Source organism: Pan troglodytes, chromosome 5, assembly GCF_028858775.2.
Source record: "Pan troglodytes isolate AG18354 chromosome 5, NHGRI_mPanTro3-v2.0_pri, whole genome shotgun sequence".
NCBI classification, from domain to species: domain Eukaryota; kingdom Metazoa; phylum Chordata; class Mammalia; order Primates; family Hominidae; genus Pan; species Pan troglodytes.
Genome location: NC_072403.2, coordinates 122,203,990 through 122,223,127, shown reverse-complemented (window position 1 = coordinate 122,223,127; position 19,138 = coordinate 122,203,990). Strand labels below are relative to the sequence as shown.

Here is a 19,138-nt window from a genome sequence, read left to right as displayed (position 1 = left end):
CTCCTTTAGCTCACAGGAGTTTGTTATTACTCACCTTCTGAAGCCTACTTCTGTCAATTTGTCAAATTCATTCTCCATCCAGTTTTGTTTCCTTTCTGGCGAGGAGTTGTGATCCTTTGGAGGAGAAGAGGTATTCTGGTTTTTGGAATTTTCAGCCTTTTTGCGCTGGTTTTTCCTCATCTTCATGGATTTATCTACCTTTGGTCTTTGCTGTTGGTGGCCTTCAGATGGAGTTTTTGCCCGGTCTTCCTTTTTGTTGATGTTAATTCTATTGCTTTCTGTTTGTTAGTTTTTTTCTAACAGTCAGGCCCCTCTTCTGCAGGTCTGCTGGAGTTTGCTGGGGGTCTACTCCAGACCCTGCTTGCCTGGGTATCACCAGAAAAGGTTGCAGAACAGCAAAGATTGCTGCCTGCTCCTTCCTCTAGAAGATTTGTCCCAGAGGGGCACCTGCCAGATGCCAGCTGGAGCTCTCCTGTATGAGGTGTCTGTCGACCCCTGCTGGGAGGTGTCTCCCCTTCAGGAGGCATGGGGGTCAGGTACCCACTTGCAGAGGCAGTCTGTACCTTAGCAGAGCTCGAGTGTTGTGCTGGGAGATCCACTGCTGTCTTCAGAGCCAGCAGGCAGGAATGTTTAAGTCTGCTGAAGCTGCACCCGCAGCCGCCCCTTCCCCCAGGTGCTCTGACCCAGGGAGATGGAAGTTTTGTCTATAAGCCCCCGAGTGGGGTTGCTGCATTTCTTTCAGAGATGCCCTGCCCAGAGAGGAGGAATCTAGAGAGGCAGTCTGGCTACAGCAGCTTTGAGGCGCCGTGGTGGGCTCTGCCCAGTCCAAACTTCCCAGAGGCTTTGTTTACACTGTGAGGGGAAAACCGCCTACTTAAGCCTCAGTAATGGCAGACGCCCCTCCCCACACCAAGCTCGAGCGTCCCAGGTCAACTTCAGACTGCTGTGCTAGCAGCGAGAATTTCAAGCCAGTGGATCTCAGCTTGCTGGGCTCCTTGGGGGTGGGATCTGCTGAGCAAGACCACTTGTCTCCCTGGCTTCAGCCCCTTTTCCAGGGGAGTGAATGGTTCTCTCTTGCTGGCATTCCAGGCACCACTGGGGTATGAAAAAAAAAACTCCTGCAGCTAGCTCAGTGTCTGCCCAAACGGCTGCCCAGTTTTGTGCTTGAAACCCAGGGCTCTGGTGGCGTAGGCACCCGAGGGAATCTCCTGGTCTGTGGGTTATGAAGACCATGGGAAAAGCGTAGCATCCGGGCTGGAATGCACCATCCCTCATGGCAGGGTCCCTCATGGCTTCCCTTGACTAGGGGAGGGAGTTCCCCGACCCCCTGTGCTTTCTGGGTGAAGCGACGCCCCACCCTACTTCTGCTCGCCCTCTGTGGGATGCACCCACTGTCTAACCAGTCCCAATGAGATGAGCTGGGTACCTCAGTTGGACATGCAGAAATTGCCCACCTTCTGCATTGGTCTCGCTGGGAGCTGTAGACCAGAGCTGTTTCTATTCAGCCATATCTTGCCAGAAACTCTTTTCAATTTACATACTTCTTACAACTTGAGTATTTCTATGTGTATTTGTTTAATTATAAGCAACTAGTTTAAATAGAAAACATATGAATATATAATAAAGTGTCTTAACAAACAGTTACAGAATTGTATGTGGCTAATTTAATTACCTTTTTTAAGGTATATATGTGTGTATATACATACACACATGTATATATACACGTATGTAAATATACACACATATGTATATATACACATATGTAAATATACACACACATGTATATATGTATATATACACACATATGTATATATGTATATATGTGTATATATACATATGTGTATATATATGTGTATATATACCTCAATATTGTTTCTTGAAAACAACATTCTGACAATTCAGAGGAAGAAATTATTCACATATTTCACTCTAGATTTATATACAAATTATATGTAATGAGTACTTTTTTTGACATAACGTTCTCTTTTTTTTTTTGATGGAGTCTCACTCTGTCACCCAGGCTGGAGTGCAGTGGCACGATCTCGGCTCACTGCAAGCTCTGTCTCCTGGGTTCATGCCATTCTCCTGCCTGAGCTTCCCGAGTAGCTAGGACTACAGGCGCCCACCACCATGCCTGGCTAATTTTTTTGTATTTTTTTAGTAGAGATGGGGTTTCACTGTGTTAGCCGGGGTAATCTCGATCTCCTGACCTCGTGATCCGCCCACCTCGGCCTCCTAAAGTGCTGGGATTACAGGTGTGAGCCACCGCACCCAGCCATAACGTTCTCTTAATGAAAATATAAAATTGCCCTTTTCTGCTGGTGACCTACAATAACACTGCTTTGTTCATCTAAGTTTTGACAAATTTAATTAAGTGAAAATTCCTTTTGGATAGGTGAGTTCTACAATATTCTGATCTATATAAAAACAAATCTATCTACTAAAGAGATGCTTTGTAGTTTCAACTGCAACTCTTGAATTTATATTTAATGCCAGGTATATCAGTTAGCTATTGGTTGTGTAATCACTCTAAAACTCAGTAGCTTAACAATCACCGTTATTTACTGTTGCTTGTATGTCTTTACTGTTGCTTGTATGTCTGCAGGTCAGCTGGGCTTCAGTTGATCCAGGATGGGCTTAGCTGCGAGGCTTTCTTTACTTCAGGCTGAGATGGCTGAGGGAGGTTCTGTATTTTACAGAGGGCTGGTGGACTGGCTGGAGTGCAAATTCTCGAGGGCACGTTTTTATCATGATGACAGTGTAAGAGAGAGAACAGAAGCACTGAAGGCCTAGGATCTGGACTGGCACACTCCCACTTCCTTCCATAAAGCAAGGCACATGGCCAAGCCAAAAAGTCAAGGGGCAGGGAAGGACTCTTTCTCATGATGAGCATGGAGTAGTGTGGATGGTGCAGGGTTGAAGGAGCAGAGTCGACAAGTCAATCTGCCACACCAGATTAGATCATGGAAAACTGGGGTAGAGACTTCAGTGGTCTGAGCTGTGTGGATTCAATAGGTGGTAGAAAATAGGGAACAGGATCTGTTAGGTGGAAGAAATGGAAGTGCTTGTGAGAGGAGTGCTGAATTTTCTCCAGGCAAAAAGGGTTGAAAAAGCTATGGCTGAGGGACATCAGAGGGCTGACTTACCATGGGATGCAGTCGGAAAAAGAGCAGTGTAGTTGGGTGAAGGGTGAGGAAGAGGCAAATAAGACTATAATCACCCCTCAGCACCTGTGGAGGTTGGTTGCAGGACCACTGCAAAGACCAAAATTTAGGATGCTCAAGTCCTGGATATAAAATGGTGTAGTATTTGTATATAACCAATGCACATCCTCCTGCATAATTTAAATCATTTCTAGATTACTTATAATACCTAATACGATGTAAATGCCATGTAATAGTGATTATACTGTATTGATTTTTATTTTTGCTATTTTTAATGTTGTATTATTTTTTTATTTTTGTTTTTTCGAATATTTTCAATCTGCTGTTGGTTGAATTTGTGGATCAGATCTGTGGATACAGAGGGCTGCCTGTATTAAGAATGTCTAGGTGGGGTGCCATGGCTCATGCCTGTAATCCCAGTACTTTGGGAGGCCGACGAGGGTGGATCACCTGAGGTCAGGAGTTCGAGACCAGCCTGGGCAACATGGTGAAACCCCGTCTCTACTAAAGATACAAAAGTTAGCCAGGCATGGTGGGGCACACCTGTAATCCCAGCTACTTGGGAGGCTGAGGCAAGAGAATTGCTGGAACCCCGGCGGCAGAGGTTGCAGTGAGCTGAGATCACGCCACTGCACTCCAGCCTGGGTGATGGAGCCAGACTCCATCTAAAAAAAAAAAAAAAAGCGTGTCTCGGTGGATGATCTCTGAACTGAAGGCTTATTTTAGTTAATTAAAATAAGGTAATTAATTATTATCCACTGAACTTGTGTATTTCCAGATTATGCAATGGTCAGTCATCCCTCCGTATGGGGTTGGCGGTTGGTTCTAGGCCACCCTCTCCCCACCAACGGATACCAAAATCCATGAACTATCAAGTCTGGCTGTGGAACTTACAGATACAAAACATTGGCCCTTCATATCCGTAGGCTCCTGCATCCCATCAATGCTGTATTTCTGATCCATGTTGATTGAATTTGTGGACATGGAACCCACAGCTGTGGAGGGCTCACTGTATTTATTGAAAAAAATCCACTTACAAAATAATTGTAGAATCTATGAGAATGAAGTATTTCTGCACTGGGTTTAGGTTTGGCCAAGTAGTGTAGCTACTCTGTGGGATTTTGGTATCCTAAATCACATATGAGTACAGTATTGGGGCAGAGAAGCCATAATCACCATTAAAAAAATCATTCTCAGTTAATTTCATGCTTTTCATTAAAACTGGTGCTTTAATCAAAGTGACGATCCTTGCACCATTAAATAGGGAATATTTCTGAGTCAATTCAATATTTGTAAGTTTATTATTTTCCATATGATGTGCTACCTATTGAGTACTTAAGTACAATTAATTCATAATTTCTTCCCCTTTTGATGTGAATTTAGGTGAGGAAACCCTCTGCTTCTTGAGTTTCGGATGCAGTAGAATCACATACATTTGCCGTTTTTCTTATTTGCACTATTTAAAAATATATTACATTTCTAAGAAAACAGCTGTTGTCTTTAAGTCAAATTGCATACACAACACTGTGGCTATTAGAATGGAGACAAATTACCTCATTAGTAGAACACATCTCTCCTCAAGAGAACTAATCCTGGGGCTTATATTTGTGGACATATTCTAAGAAAATCTAAGACTACTGGATAGTCTTCTTTGTTTCATTGCTACTGTGATTTACATCACTTAAAAAAAACAATTTGATGATGCGCCTACATGTTTGAGTATGTGATTCTCTGGTCTTTGTCTAGCAGATAATTTATCTTTTATCCAGAAGCTTTGAGCAATAATGCTTTTTTGTGAAAGAAAGTTTATTGAATGTGTACATTAGCCATGGGTTAAAACAGGAGAAGGCTTGATATAACTAAGAACCTTGGCCTTGGAACTGTCATCTTGTTAGTCCAACACTTTGCTTCATTGCATTTTTTGTTGTTGATTTCCGTCCTCTTTCTTTATAGGCTAGGAAGTGATGATACCCATTTTGAGGTTAGCATGGCCAACAATGGATGTGAAGTGCATCGTTTTGATCCTAGTGTCAAGTCAGCTCACATTCTGGAGAGTCAGCACCTTTGGTATCACCGCTTGTCCATTGACTGGCGGGATCCCCATCCAGCTGTTGCTGCCCAAAAACCACGTAGCAACACCAGAAAACTGGGAAGCATTTTGAATGAATTTGGACATCACAAGGTGAGGTTTTTCATTTGATTTTATACTTGAATAAAGTAAACAAACCCATCAGCTTTTTAAAATGCAAACCAAGAATAGCAACATTGACATTGGATAGCTGAAGGTCCAATTTTAATCTTACTAATCACCCAACATTATTTATAGAGTCAACTCTAGACATAAAGTGTTGGCAAGGATAGAGATATTTAAATTGATGTGAAGATTTTAGTTGCTGTTGAGTAATGTTAATGGTCTTGTCCAAGACTAGACAAGAAGACTAAGAAACTTACTTCTGGCACAGGCTGAAGAATACCATTTTCATTTGGCAACTGACTTACACTTTCCAGAAAGAGCAAACTACTTATGTTGACCTCAAATACAAAAAAAAAATCGGGGTTATGTTTACTAAGATATTGCTTGTGTATCATGTTTCTCACTGTTGTGACATGTTTCTCACTATTTTGAACCTCTAGGCTCTACACAGAAAATATATATAGCTTTGATTAAGATTTACTTTATAAAATTGAATGGACATTATGTACATTACAAATTATATAATTATATCAAAGGATGTCAAATCTCTGCAAACATTTTATTATGAATGGACAGCAAAAAAGAAACAATCTTTGAACTGTGTTCTTTGAAAGCAATTTTTAGTGTAGTATACCCGAGCTAACTGTATTCTGTAGGCAGATACTAGAGAATTTCTCCTGAGTGCAGTTGGCTTGTGTTTGATCTTCAGCCTTTCTTGGGTTTGGCTATTTTGGCCTGTGTTCCCAGCCAGAGATGCCATGTGATTTAGAATAGGTCAGAATGGGTGTTTCTATTTGAGAAACAGTGTGCATGAGACTCAATTTTAAACTTGAGTTGGCTTCTTGATTTTCAGTAAGAAACTTTTCCCTGCATTGCTGTTCCTCCTCCTCCTCCTCCCCTCTTCCTCCCTTTTCTCTGCCTCCTTTCTTCATCTTCCTCTTCCTTGTCCCTCCTCCCCCTCTTCTTCTTCCTCCTCCTCCTCCTCTTCATCCTTTAAACAACCTTTAGATAGCCCATGCTTCTTCAAGAACAACTTCAAAGAATTTGCTGTTCTTTTAACACGCAATTAACTATTAATTTGTATTTTGCTTTGCCACCAAGGGTAACTGGCGGCATTTAATAGTCAGGAGCCTTAGTGAGACACATATAGGATTTTTGGGTAAAATCTCAGAAGATAACTCCTTTTTACATGCTGTTAATGTTTTTCATATGTGTGGGAAGAAGCAGAAGCATTTTTCAGAACTTTATTTAGGGCTTTGTTTTTTTCTTTTTTGCTGCTCGTTACCTTTGTAGATCTGTTTTTTACAGCTGAGAATTACAGGCCTAATTCTCTAATATGTCAACTTTAGATTATTCAAAGAGTTAACTACTTATTCTTTGTGTTCAGTTAGGAGTCTTGCTGTTCCTCCTTTATGCTCTTTACATCCTAGCCCTCTCCAGCACCACTCTTCAAAGAAAAGACTGAGTAGGAGAAAAAGAGAAACTCAATGCCATTTTGCTTATTTTTTTCCCCAATAATACTGTAGCAAAAGATTTGGTAAAGGTGAGGATAAAATAAGACTTTGAAAAAGTGATCTGCGGATATAATTTACCTAATTTTAGATAACAAGGTATGTACCTGAATTGTGTTTGTTTAGCTCCATGGGAGCTGCAGTGGGCCAACTTTTATGCTAAGGATAAAGCATGAGACCTTTTGCAATGCTGCTCCTGAGATAGCAGAAATATTTACAATGATGCCTAGAAAGGAGAAATGCTTATGTTTCTAAGGTTACTTATTTTTTAAAAAAATATTTACAATGAAAGTGATCTGGCACAGAATTGCCAGGAATGCATTTGCTCCTTTTTTGTTTTAATTCCTTGTTGAAGAATTTAAAAGATATTGATATTCTTCCATAGAGATTTTTTTTTGGTGAATGCTTTAAAACAAAAACAACAAAACTAAACCCGTCAGCGAGTGATTGCTTTCCTTAGGAAAATGCTTCTAGGAGCTATGCGGGGCTAGATAAATGGAAACCTTGTTTGTGTCGTGTAGCAAGCACGATCTGTTTTCATTTTTCTGTAGGTACAGACAGTGGTAAATAGGATGTGGCTGTGGCAGGGGAAGCAAATAGTAAAAAACACGCTAACAAATGTCAGCGTTTCTGCCTTCACACCTTCACTCATTTATTCTGAAAGTGAGTGTAGAAACCAAAGCGGTTTTAGCTGTTTTATTTCAGAACTTTAAAATATCTCATATAGTTTTGTAGTAATTTCCCTATTCCGCTGTTAGTTTTCCTATTCTGTATATCCATACGTAGATTCCAGCCACTCAAGAAAAAATATGGGCAAAAATGAAAGCAGTATTCTGAGATAGTGACAGAAAGATTCAAATGGCTTTTGTACTGCTTTTAAAACTCTTTGGTAATTTTAACTTCAAACTATAAATCAAAAGCCTGTTCTAAAGCATCAGGCTAGAGCAGCTGCATCAGCAAAACCATGTGGATTAGAAGCCCAGTCTGTCAGGGAATAATATCACTTGGATCCAGCATTATGTGAAATGATTAACTGTCTACTCTTTGCAGAAGTGGTTATTGTTAACTAAGCATACAGTTTTTTCAGAATGCAACTAGAAATATTGAATCTGAAGTTTCTGCTCATATTAATCATAATGTATAGTTTTTTTCTAAAGTCTTTCTTACTTTAGACTTTGTTACATTCAGAGTATCCTCAATGATCTGAGCTAGTTAATGAGGAATTATAGCTATTATTTTTGGTCTTAACCATGCTGCTGATAACTCTGAATAACAGAGCTGCCTGAGGGTTTCTCTATGTAAGCTCATTAATCTAGGTTTGAAGCATGGTCCTCTTATTGGCTTTTGGCGTTGGGCGAGTCATTTAACCTCTCTGGCACTCAATTTGATTGTCAGTTAAATGAGGACAATGATACTTTCTAAATTGTGGGGTTTTTTTGAGAAGTAGGTCTGAGAACATAGTGTGAAAGTCTCCAGCAGAATGCCTGGTGTGAATTAGTCACTCAATTGTTTTCAGTAAACTCAAAGGGTTTTTATTAACAATTTTAGTACATTTTATAGAGAACCAACCTTCCTTCCTTCCTTCCTTCCTTCCTTCCTTCCTTCCTTCCTTTCTTTCTTTTCTTTCCTGGGGAAAATATATCAGACATTTCTCTGGAAGTTGCTAACCACCTAGTTCCACTCAAGAGTTTTTAATGAGAGCTTTGTGTGAAACTGAAAGGCAATTGGATCTTCAGACTTGGTTGTAGAGAACTATAGTTTGCTGCCTCCAGGCGCTGAACAGCCTTGTGGGTGATTGTATAGAAAGTAAATACTGTGCTGTATAGAAATTAAATAAACTGCTGAGAATTAATTGAGATTCATGCCACACAGAACAGATGTAGACCTTGGGGCTGGGGCCCTCTGGTCAGATGCCCTGGGGGAGCTGGCCTCCCTGCCTGTCAGCTCAGGGAACTGTGTCTTCCTTCACCTGCCCTTGTCACCACCCAGGCCAAGGCTCAGTGTCCACTTGAACCCTCACAGGACTACCAGTTTCTGCCTCCCTTGGCTGGGAGCTCGCCATTGATTCCAGAGCATCAGTTTTGTTGTGTGGTCACTATGATTACATTTGAGAGAATATGGGCTTTGAAATTAAATTATACAGCTGGGGCAACATAGCACATCCCATCTCTACAAAAGATTTAAAAAATTAGCTGGGCATGGTGGCATGTGCCTGTAGTCCCAGCTACTGGGGAGGCTGACATGGGAGGATTGACTGAGTCCAGGAGGTGGAGGCTGCAGTGAGCCATGATTGCTCCACTGTACTCCAGCTTGGGTGACAGAGCCAGACCCCTCTCTCAAAAAAAAAAAAAAAAAAAAAAAAAAGAAAAGAAAGAAAGAAAAAAAGAAAAGCAATTAAAGACTCGCTTTTTGTTTTTCTCTTTACTTATCAAATTGGTAAATATAAACAAGATATTGATACTGTCCTGTATTGTAATGCTTGTTGGGAATAATACACTTTGCTGCTGGAAATGGAAAATAATACACTCTTTCAGGAAGAAAATTTGACCATGTGTATATGGTGTGTCAGTTTTTATTCTTAGAAATATTTTTTGCCTTAAATTTTGTTTTATCTGATGTTAGTTCTGCCATGCTAGCTCTCCTTTGATAAGTATTTATGTGAAATAACATTCTAGATTCTTTTATTTCCATTATTTTGATATAGTTTTAGTTTATGTATAGCTTATAAGAGCAGTGTATTCAATATATGCCTGGATTGTATTTTTAAACCCAACCTGATAATGTCTTTAAATAGGTGTGTTTAATGCTTTTATATTTATATTTATTGGGATTACTGACATATTGGGACTAATTTCTACTCTCTTAAATTTGGCCTTTGGTTTTCTGCAGTTTTCCCCCCTCTTTTTGCTAAAGCTTATATTTCTATTCTTCATGGTTACCTTTAGATTTAAAAAGTATATAATTAACTATAAAATTTTAATATATAAAATTATCCAGTATTTCTATATTCCTTCTAAACATGATAAGGATCATAAAAAGTTAACTACCCATTCAACCTGGGTGCCCACATTATTATTATCTGGAGTTTTACATATTTTTATTTTCAAAAAATTTCAAATGCCAATGTTGCTGGAATATAATGAACCGTCACATATTTTTCACTGGAATTCACCATTTGTTAATATTTTGCCACATTTGCTTTCTCTCTCTCACTCTCTCTCACCATACACTTATCTCTGCAACATAAAAAAATAAAAAATGCAACAGAAAGCAATGGATGAGTACTTCCAAAATAAATCTATCTGTATATGTGAGTTTAATCCATTTGTATGTATTGTTTTTGCTGATATAGTTGAATTAATTGCTTCTTACTTTAGTGTATCTCAGTCCAAGAGCTGACATCATAATTAATGTGGAAACAGTGGAAATATCCTTATTAAAGTCGGGGAAAAATAAGGATTTATATCATCACCATTAAAAAAAAAAGATTAGAGCTCTTTAAAAAAAAACTGCACATTTTGAGATAGATTCACATGCACTTGTAAGAAATGATACAGAGATTCCAGATACAGAACATTTCTGGCACTTTAAGGATCATGTTTCCCTTTTATAAAAACACCTACCTTCTTCCCCTTACCTCCTTCCCTAACCCCTGGTAACCACTAATCTGTTTTCTATTTCTATAATTTTGTCATTTTTAAGAATGTTTATAAACGGAATCATACAGTGTGTAATCACCATTGTTATTTAATATAGTTCTTAAGATAACAGCTAATACAATAAGAAAAAAATTTAGGAGTATAAATTAAGAAAGAGGTAAAAATTTTATTATTTGCAGATATTATTATTATTGAAGGACATATTAATTGAAGACAATATGATGGTATACTGGAAAACTCAAGATAATCTAATGAAAAACTATCAAACAATAAGTAAATTTAATGAGTTGTCTGAGTACAGTATACAAAAAAATTTTAACTACACTTTTGTGAATAAAAACCAGTTAGAATATAAAAAGGAAGCAAAGTTTATTTACAAAAGCAACAAAAATAAAGCTAAAGATAAACTTAATGAGACATGTGCAAGGTCTACAAGAAGAAAACTTAGCCACTCAAAGACTTAAAGGAAAACTTGAACGAATTCAAAGGCATAGTACATGCTTCGATGTAAATGCTCACCATCATAATGATTAACCCTTTCTTATGTTAATCTACTGATTTAACATGTTCCAAATAAAATTGCCAATAGGATTTTTTTTTCAGAACTAAAGAAGCTGATTCTAGAGTTCATATTGAATTAACAAGCAGAAATAACCAATCAAATTCTGATAAAGGAGTAATAAAGGTGGTTTACTAACCCTATGGGATAATAAATCTTCTTATACAACTATAATAATAAAAATGGTACTATTGCATGAACAGATAAACAGATTAATGGACAGATTTTAAAACTCCAGAAATAAATCCACATACCTCCAGAGTTGATATATGATAAAGGCACTATCTCAAATCATAGAGAAAAGATGGATGTGTCAGTAAAATTATGGATATTTATTTTAAAAATGTTTTTTCAGCTTTATTTGATGCCTTTTACCAAAAAATTTAAACCAATAAAGTTTTGTTAAAGACCATAAAAATATTAGAAAGAAAACTATGGGGATTTAAAAAAAAATTCTGGAGTTAGGAAGTCACAAAAGAAAAGAATAATTAACTTGATTACATACAAAATTTCCACATGGTAAAACTACCAAAAACAAAATTAAAAGACAAATAACAAACTGCGAAAATACTGACAATTCATTTTATAAGCAGAGAGTTAATTTCACCGGTATAGAAGGGCTTCAACAAATCATTAAGAAAAAGATCCACAACTTGATAGAAAATTGGATGAAGAAATAGTTGATGAAAAACAGTTCACAGAAAAGGAGATTCAGATGGCTTATATGAAAAAATATTAAAACTTGGACATATTAAGATAAAGACAAATAAAACTATAGTTAGATACAATGTTTTCATCAGATTATCAAAGATAAAAAGTCGCAGGAATATAAATTGCTACAGCCTTTCTGTAGGGCAGTTTGGCAATATCTATCACATTGCAAATGCAAATCCAGCAATTCTACTTCTGTGAGTTTGCCCCAGTCATATCCCACATGTGTGAACAGATATATGAATAAAGTTATTGTATTTGCAGCATTGTTTGTAATAGCAAAGGGTAGAAAACAATCTGCATAGCCACCATTGTGGAAGTAGTTAAATGGAGAATTGTATATCTTTTCATGGACAACTTACAAAACCACTTAAAAAAACGACAAACAAATTTTTACGTACTGATGTGGAACAATTTCTGAGATACATTTTTAAGAAAGAGAATTTACAATGCAAAGCAATTGCTAAACAGTTTTGAAAACAAAGAAGAAAGTTAGAGGCTTACGCTACTTGATTTCAAGACAATGTAAGGGATAGCAATCAAGATAGTCTGGTACTGACATAAAGATAGACATCAATGGAACAACAAGAGAATTTGGAGATGGAAACACATATATACATTATCCTTAGCAAACTAACACAGGAACAGAAAACCAAATACTGCATGTTGTCACTTTTAAGTGGGAGCTAAATGCTGAGAACACATGGACCCATAGAGGGGAACAACAGACAGTGGGGCCTATCAGAGGGTGGAGGGTGGGAGGAGGGAGAGGATCAGAAAAATAACTAATGGGTTCTAGGCTTAATACCTGGGTGACGAAATAATCTGTACAACAAACCCTCATGGTACAGGTTTATCTATATAACAAACCTGCACATGTACTCCTAAAAGGAAAATAGAAGTTTTTTAAAAAAAATCTGCAATGAAGAAAAAAAAGAGAAACACGTATATAATTAATTGATTTTTATAAAGGCATCAACATAATTCAATGGGAAAAATTATAGTCTTTTCAACAAATGGTGCTGGAACAACTGGTTATCTGTATGGGAAAAAAGTAAAACCTGACTTGAATCTCACATCATCATGAAAATTGTTTTGAAGTGGAACATAGACCTAAACATAAAAGCTAAAATTATACAACTTCTAGAAGAGAACACAGGAGAAAATCTTTACAACCTTGACATATGCAAACATTTTTTAGACAGTATATTTCTTAGCATAAACCATAAAAAAATTTTAAAAAGATAAATTGGACTTTATAAAGATCAAAACTCTCTGCTCATCAAAAGACATTGTGAAGAACATAAAAACTAGGAGAAAATATTCATCACAAATATATCAGAAAAGGACTTGTATCCAGAATACATAGAGAACTCTCACAACCACAAATGAGGAGACAAACAATTCAATTAACAAACAAAAGAGTTAAACTGGCACCCCACCAAACAAGATACACAGATGGCAAAAACACATATGAAAAGATGCTGAATATGATTAGTTATTAGGGTAATGAAAATTAAAGCCACAATGAGATATCACTTCATAACTACCAAAATGGCTAAAATTTAAAAGATTGATGTTACTAAGTGATGGTGAGGATATGGAGTAACCAGAAAGCTCAAACATTTGTAGTGGGAATGCAACCTCTTAGGAAAAGAGGTTGACAATTTCTTAAGTTAAACATATATTTACCAATTGATCCAGTAAACCCATTCCTAGATATTTACCCAAGATAACTGAAAACATATGTCTGCACAAAGGCTTGTAACTGAAAGTGTATAGAAGCTATATTCATGATAACCTCAACTGGAAACAACTCAAATGTCTGTAAATATGTGAATGGGTAGAGAAGTTATGGTATGAATATATCTCTTAAATATACCATATACCTACCACACATCCATATAGGATGAAATACCACTGAGCAATAAAAAGGAATAGCTTTGTGACACATACTACACAAATGAGTCTCACAGACTTTATGCTGAATGAAGGAAGCCAGATTCAAAAAACCACCTGTTATGTGATTCTCTAAATAAAGTTCTAGAATAGACAAAAGTATTCTATGGTGATAGAAATCAGATCAGTGGTTGCCTAGGGCAGGTGGTGAGGGAGCAGAGTTGGAGATTTACTGAAAAGATCACAAAGGAACTTTTCGGGGTGATGGAAACATTCTATATTTTGAGTACGTTATGGTGGTTACATGGGTATATACATTCATCAAAAGTCGTCAATTGGCTGGGCATGGTGGCTCACACCTGTAATCCCAGCACTTTGGGAGGCTGAGGGGGGTGGATCTCTTGAGGCCAGGAATTTGAGACCAGCCTGGACAACATGGCAAAACCCCATCTCTACAAAAAATATAAAAATTAGCCAGGTGTGGTGACACACACCTGTAGTCCCAGCTACTCAGGAGGCTGAGGCAGGAGGATCAATTGAGCCACTGCACTCCAGCCTGGGCAACAAAGCAAAACCCTGTCAGAAAAAACAGTAATTGACCAATATCCTTAAACTGTATGAATTTCCTTGTATATAAATTATATTTCAATAAAAGCAAATTGCAGAAGAGTGTGTGTAGATTTCCACCATTCTACCACTCATATAATTGTTTTTGAAATTATATGCAAGAAACTAGTGATGCTGGGAAGCTCCAGGGAGAAGAACTAGATGGCTGAGGAAGAAACTCTGTACTCTGTATCTTTTGAATTTTGTACCTTGTTAATATTCAAACAGTTAAAATATTTTCCATGTTTTCTTATCCATTTTTTAATTCTCTACTTTTGGAGTTCTTTTTAGATGTATTTTGGAGCCTCTAAGTCTATCCTTCTTGTCTCTTCATTGCTTTTTCATTCACTCTGACCTATGTTAGGGTAAATTCCTCACTACTAGCTTCCAATTCTTTAATTTTCTTTTTAACTATATCCAGGCTAGAGTTTATACCATTTATTGGTATTTTTACAAAAAAAAGACTATATTTTTCACTTCCAAGGTTTCTAATTGGTATTTTTCCTATCCATCTGTTCTTTTCTAGTTTTGCATGCTTTTATTTAAAAGTCTGTTGCCACTGCTTGCATGTTTGTGAAAGCTGATATTCTTCTTGATTGAGCTGAGCATCCTAAACATACTTATTTTAAACTTTTGTCAGATTTTTCAATAAAATTAGTCTTGGAATGAAGTAACATTCTAATTATTGCATTGGTTGACTCTTTCTCTTAGCCTTTGACTTCAGTGTGTATTTTGGAATTTTGGTTTACTGATGTATTTTCAGTAGAAGGTTTTTGGTTTGGTTTTGCTTTTCTCTTTCTTTTTGGCTTGCCCTTCTCTGCCTAGTGACTTTGCAGTAACCTTCAGGACCTGGTCTTCTATAAGCATTTGGCTCTTACTCTTCCCAGTAGTATGTGGACTATTCAGACACTGAACCATCAGAGGTCCAGCTCATTTGCTATTTGCTAGAGTGTGTCACTCTCCTCCCATCTTCTTAGGCCAGCAGCTAGTTTTATGCTATAGCTCCAGCCAGTGGTTGTTAGTTTATTTCAGTCTCCTTTCTGCAGCCAAGGAGTTCCACTCCCGCCCCTGGCTTTAAACAATGAATGGGCTCTGGCTGCTCTCTCAGGGGAGCACCTTGAGTTCCTATGTCCTGTAGGAGATGCACACCCAGCACCACTGCCACCTACTTTAAGATGGAAGCCCACCATTTCCGGCCTGCCATCCTGCTCACCGCCCTGTGTTCATTCATGGAGATGTTCATCTTGGTTTTGAGCTCTGCTGTGTCCTTTTTGTTTCTTTTTCTCTCTCTCTCCCTCTCAAATAGTTCTCCCTATTTTTGCTTTGTGTTTGGCATGGGGGAAAGGGGTGCATCTCACCTTCATCTTTTTCTTTAAATCAACTTTAAATAGAGTCACCTTTCTTACTTAGAATTATCTGAACAAATAATGTCCATAGACTTGTGAGCCAGTTGTCGTAGGTTTGTTTGTTAGTACATTTTTAAAATACCTAACAAATGAAAGATTTTGAAATGTTGCCTCCAAATCATATTCAACACCATTATTTCTCAAATGCAATGTATACGTGAACCACCTTGGGAATGTAATTAACATGCAACTAGTGATTCCGGAGGTCTGGGGTAAGACCTGAGGTTCTGTATTTCTAGTAAGCTCCAAGATGATGCTGATAGTGCTGGCTGGGAAGCTGTACTTTGAGTAACAAGGCGTGTACCACACTTGGAGAAACAGGACCAGAGGAGAAACACATTGCCCATGACTATGGCTTCATAGTCATGGGCAGCGCTGAGACTTGAACGCAGTCCCTGCAGAGCACAAGCACTGGGCTACTCTGTGCCCTGTTGATGTCTTCTGCCTTCAGCCTGAGACCCTGGTGTGAAGGACAGACACTGTCATAGTTTCATTGTTTTTATTCCCATGCAGCCTATCATATCTGATTTCTGTACTAGCTGTTGTACTGAAACACATTTTTTCTCAGGAGGGAAGCTCCTTTATAAAAGTGTTCCCTGCTGGTCTGCCACACCAGGTCAAGGTCCAGGCATGCCTGAGTCTTAGATAATGATTTATCCTCAAGCTGGAGCCTTGCTTCTGAGTTCTGTGTTCCTAGGTGAGCTGTGTGCCTCACAGGCAGAGACCCCTTATTTTACGGATTCCCATTCCAAGTACCTAGCAGGCACTCTGGAACTATACAGGATACATGTTGGCCTTTTTCTCCAGCACCTTGCTAAACAAAACGTACAAGGCATGAAAATTTGAATACCTTATCTTTGGGCACAGTCTACCCTAGAGTTAACCAGCAGCAGCCTTGAACGTCCAGAGACCTTAGCTCCTGATGTTTCAGAATGCTTGGGCAGGAAACCTTACCGAAAACCAGATATGCTGTGGTAAAGGTGGAAGTCCAGGTGATTCTTTCAGGTCCCAGGGCAATTTCTATCTAAATTTGTTTAAATTCCTTTTTCAAAGAGAGGTGTCTATCTTTCTGTGTATTTGAAGGCAATTTCATCGTGCAGAATTGTGATTTAATCAGGAAGGTGCTGTGTTTCTGTGAAGTAAGCCAGTGGCAATTTAGCAGTAATGAGTCATTCACGGTGCTGAATTGCAATTTGAAATGCAGAGACATCTGTCGGTCTCCGTCAATCTGCAGTGGACCCTAAGGACAAGCCATCTTGGGAAAATGAGTCAAGAACTTCCGAACTCAACATTTAGGAAATGTTTTTTGTTTTTGTTTTTGCCAAAATTCATCCATAAAGGTGAGATTTGAGGTGTAGCAAAATGTCTTGGCTCTTCTGAATATTTTTCAAACCATTCAGTGTTTAACTAACATGGAGCTGCAATAGAGTAGAAAGCCCGTCTGATGACAGAATTAACTACATCTGGATTTAGCTGTTGTATTAGAGTTCTCCAGAGGGACAGAGCCAATGGAATAGATACATATATATAAAGGGAAGCTTATTAAGTATTAACTCACAAGATCACAAGGTCCCACTATAGGCCATCTGCAGGCTGAGGAGCAAGGAGAGCCAGTCCGAGTTCCAAAACTGAAGAACTTGGAGTCTGACGTTCAAGGGCATGAAGCATCCGGCTAGGCCAGTCTCTCCTTTTCACGTTTTTCTTCCTGCTTACATTCTAGCTTTGCTGGCAGCTGATTGTGCCCACTCGGATTAAGGGTGGGTCTGCCTTTCCCAGCCCACTGACTCAAATGTTAATCTCCTTTGGCAGCACCCTCACAGACACACCCAGGATCAATTCGATATTGAGTTGACATTCAGTATTAACTATCACAGCTGTGGTGATGTTTTCTTTGAGGTGTTCTACCTTCCATTTTCCCTGGGCAGAAGCCATGAATGGCAAGGTTGTATGTACATGGTGTTCTGGAATCTGGAGACCACTCCCAGCTGTATGACTGTGTGCGGCTTAGACTCTCATATTAGAATGGGAGACGCTGGACAACAAACCAAAACAGTATCAACAACACACCATAAGCAAAGAATTCCACCACAAAGGGAGCTTGATTAAAATGTCACCCAGGCAGGACCAACCCCAGAGATTGTGATTTAGTTGTTCTGAGATGGAGCCCAGAAGCCTGCATTTTTAACCAACCCCACCCATCTCTAACCCAGGTGATGTGAAGATCATCCCTTTGAGGAAACTCTGTGTGTAGAAAGGACTTAAATGGCTCAGCCTTCCCTTTGCAAATCCCGCACCCTCTTTTGTGCATAAAGCCCTTGAAACAAGAAGGGGGTCAGGAGCCTGGCTGTCAGTTTCTGCAGCATCCCCTCTCTCTCCCCACCAAGTCGATGAGTTCCCCATTCCTCAGTTTCTCCTATTGTAAGGTGCATGATATGAACCCTTGCCACTGGAGAATGTTGTGGAAGCAAACGAGCACGTGTTAGTGAGAGAAAGGAGCAAGGAATTTTCATGACACCAGATTTGTGATTTTATGGAGAATGATGACTGACTATGGCTTCTTTGAGATTTTTCAAAGGGCCCGGTATTATTACAAGAGAGGAAGATTTCACATATGGAAGGAATCAGCCCCCAGGGAGCTGGCATTTTTCTTTGTTGCTGTGTACAAGGAGTGGGCGTACTGGTCTGAGAATCTTGCCATTTTCAAGAAGTTTGGGGAATGAGAACCAAGTGCCTCTTGAGGGAGCAGAGGGCTGTAAGCCCATGTAGTTACCTGCGTTTCCCTTTGTGTGACTTCCTTTCCTAAAGGAGATGATGGGTCTGTAGAGGAATGTTACTTTCAGTGAGCACAGCTCAGATTTGCAAGGTCATGCCACTCTGCAATTCCTTTATGAGTGTTAAAAAAAGCAGCTAATGCCTTTTGACAGGAAGAGCATGAGAACCTGCTATCATATTAGTGAATTATCTGAGGGAATGTGTATTCCTGAGCAAATCCTTCCAGGTCACACCCATGCTGGCCATTTCTGCCTGGGAGCTCAGCAGTGCCAGTTTCATATGTACCCAAGCATAACAGACACACCCATGAAACAGGCTCCAGGTGCTTGGGAAAAGGCGGTCATAGTTTCATTCAGAGGAAAAACCTGATTTATTTTCCAGCCAGTGAAAATATCAGGAAAGGAAGGTTTCATTTCCCCGTTTTTAGTTAAAAACATAAGGACCTTTTAAAAAACACAAATTTCCTAGCATGGAGTGGCATTCAACAGTTTTGCAGTTGAAATGATAATGAAACATTTCTTACAAGAACTTCTCTTTAAAATCACCATGATGGGTTCACAGCACACTATTAGAAGGAATTATGTAAAGCAGCCTCTCTGTTCCCAGTTTTATTTTAAGATTTAATTTATTCCAGATTCTGCAGGAAAAAACCACCCA

At 38.8% G+C, this 19,138-nt stretch overlaps 1 protein-coding gene across 6 annotated transcripts in view; it reads left to right on the top strand.

Moving 5' to 3' along the window:
• METTL24 (methyltransferase like 24) overlaps positions 1–19,138 on the top strand; it is a 172,736-nt gene that overhangs the window by 53,870 nt on the left and 99,728 nt on the right. For all 6 annotated transcript variants that reach the window (XM_016956145.3, XM_054686891.1, XM_054686890.2 and 3 more), the window contains one exon: positions 5,118–5,346. In XM_016956145.3, the coding sequence (XP_016811634.1) occupies positions 5,118–5,346 (229 nt within the window). The remainder of the gene's footprint in view (positions 1–5,117; positions 5,347–19,138) is intronic.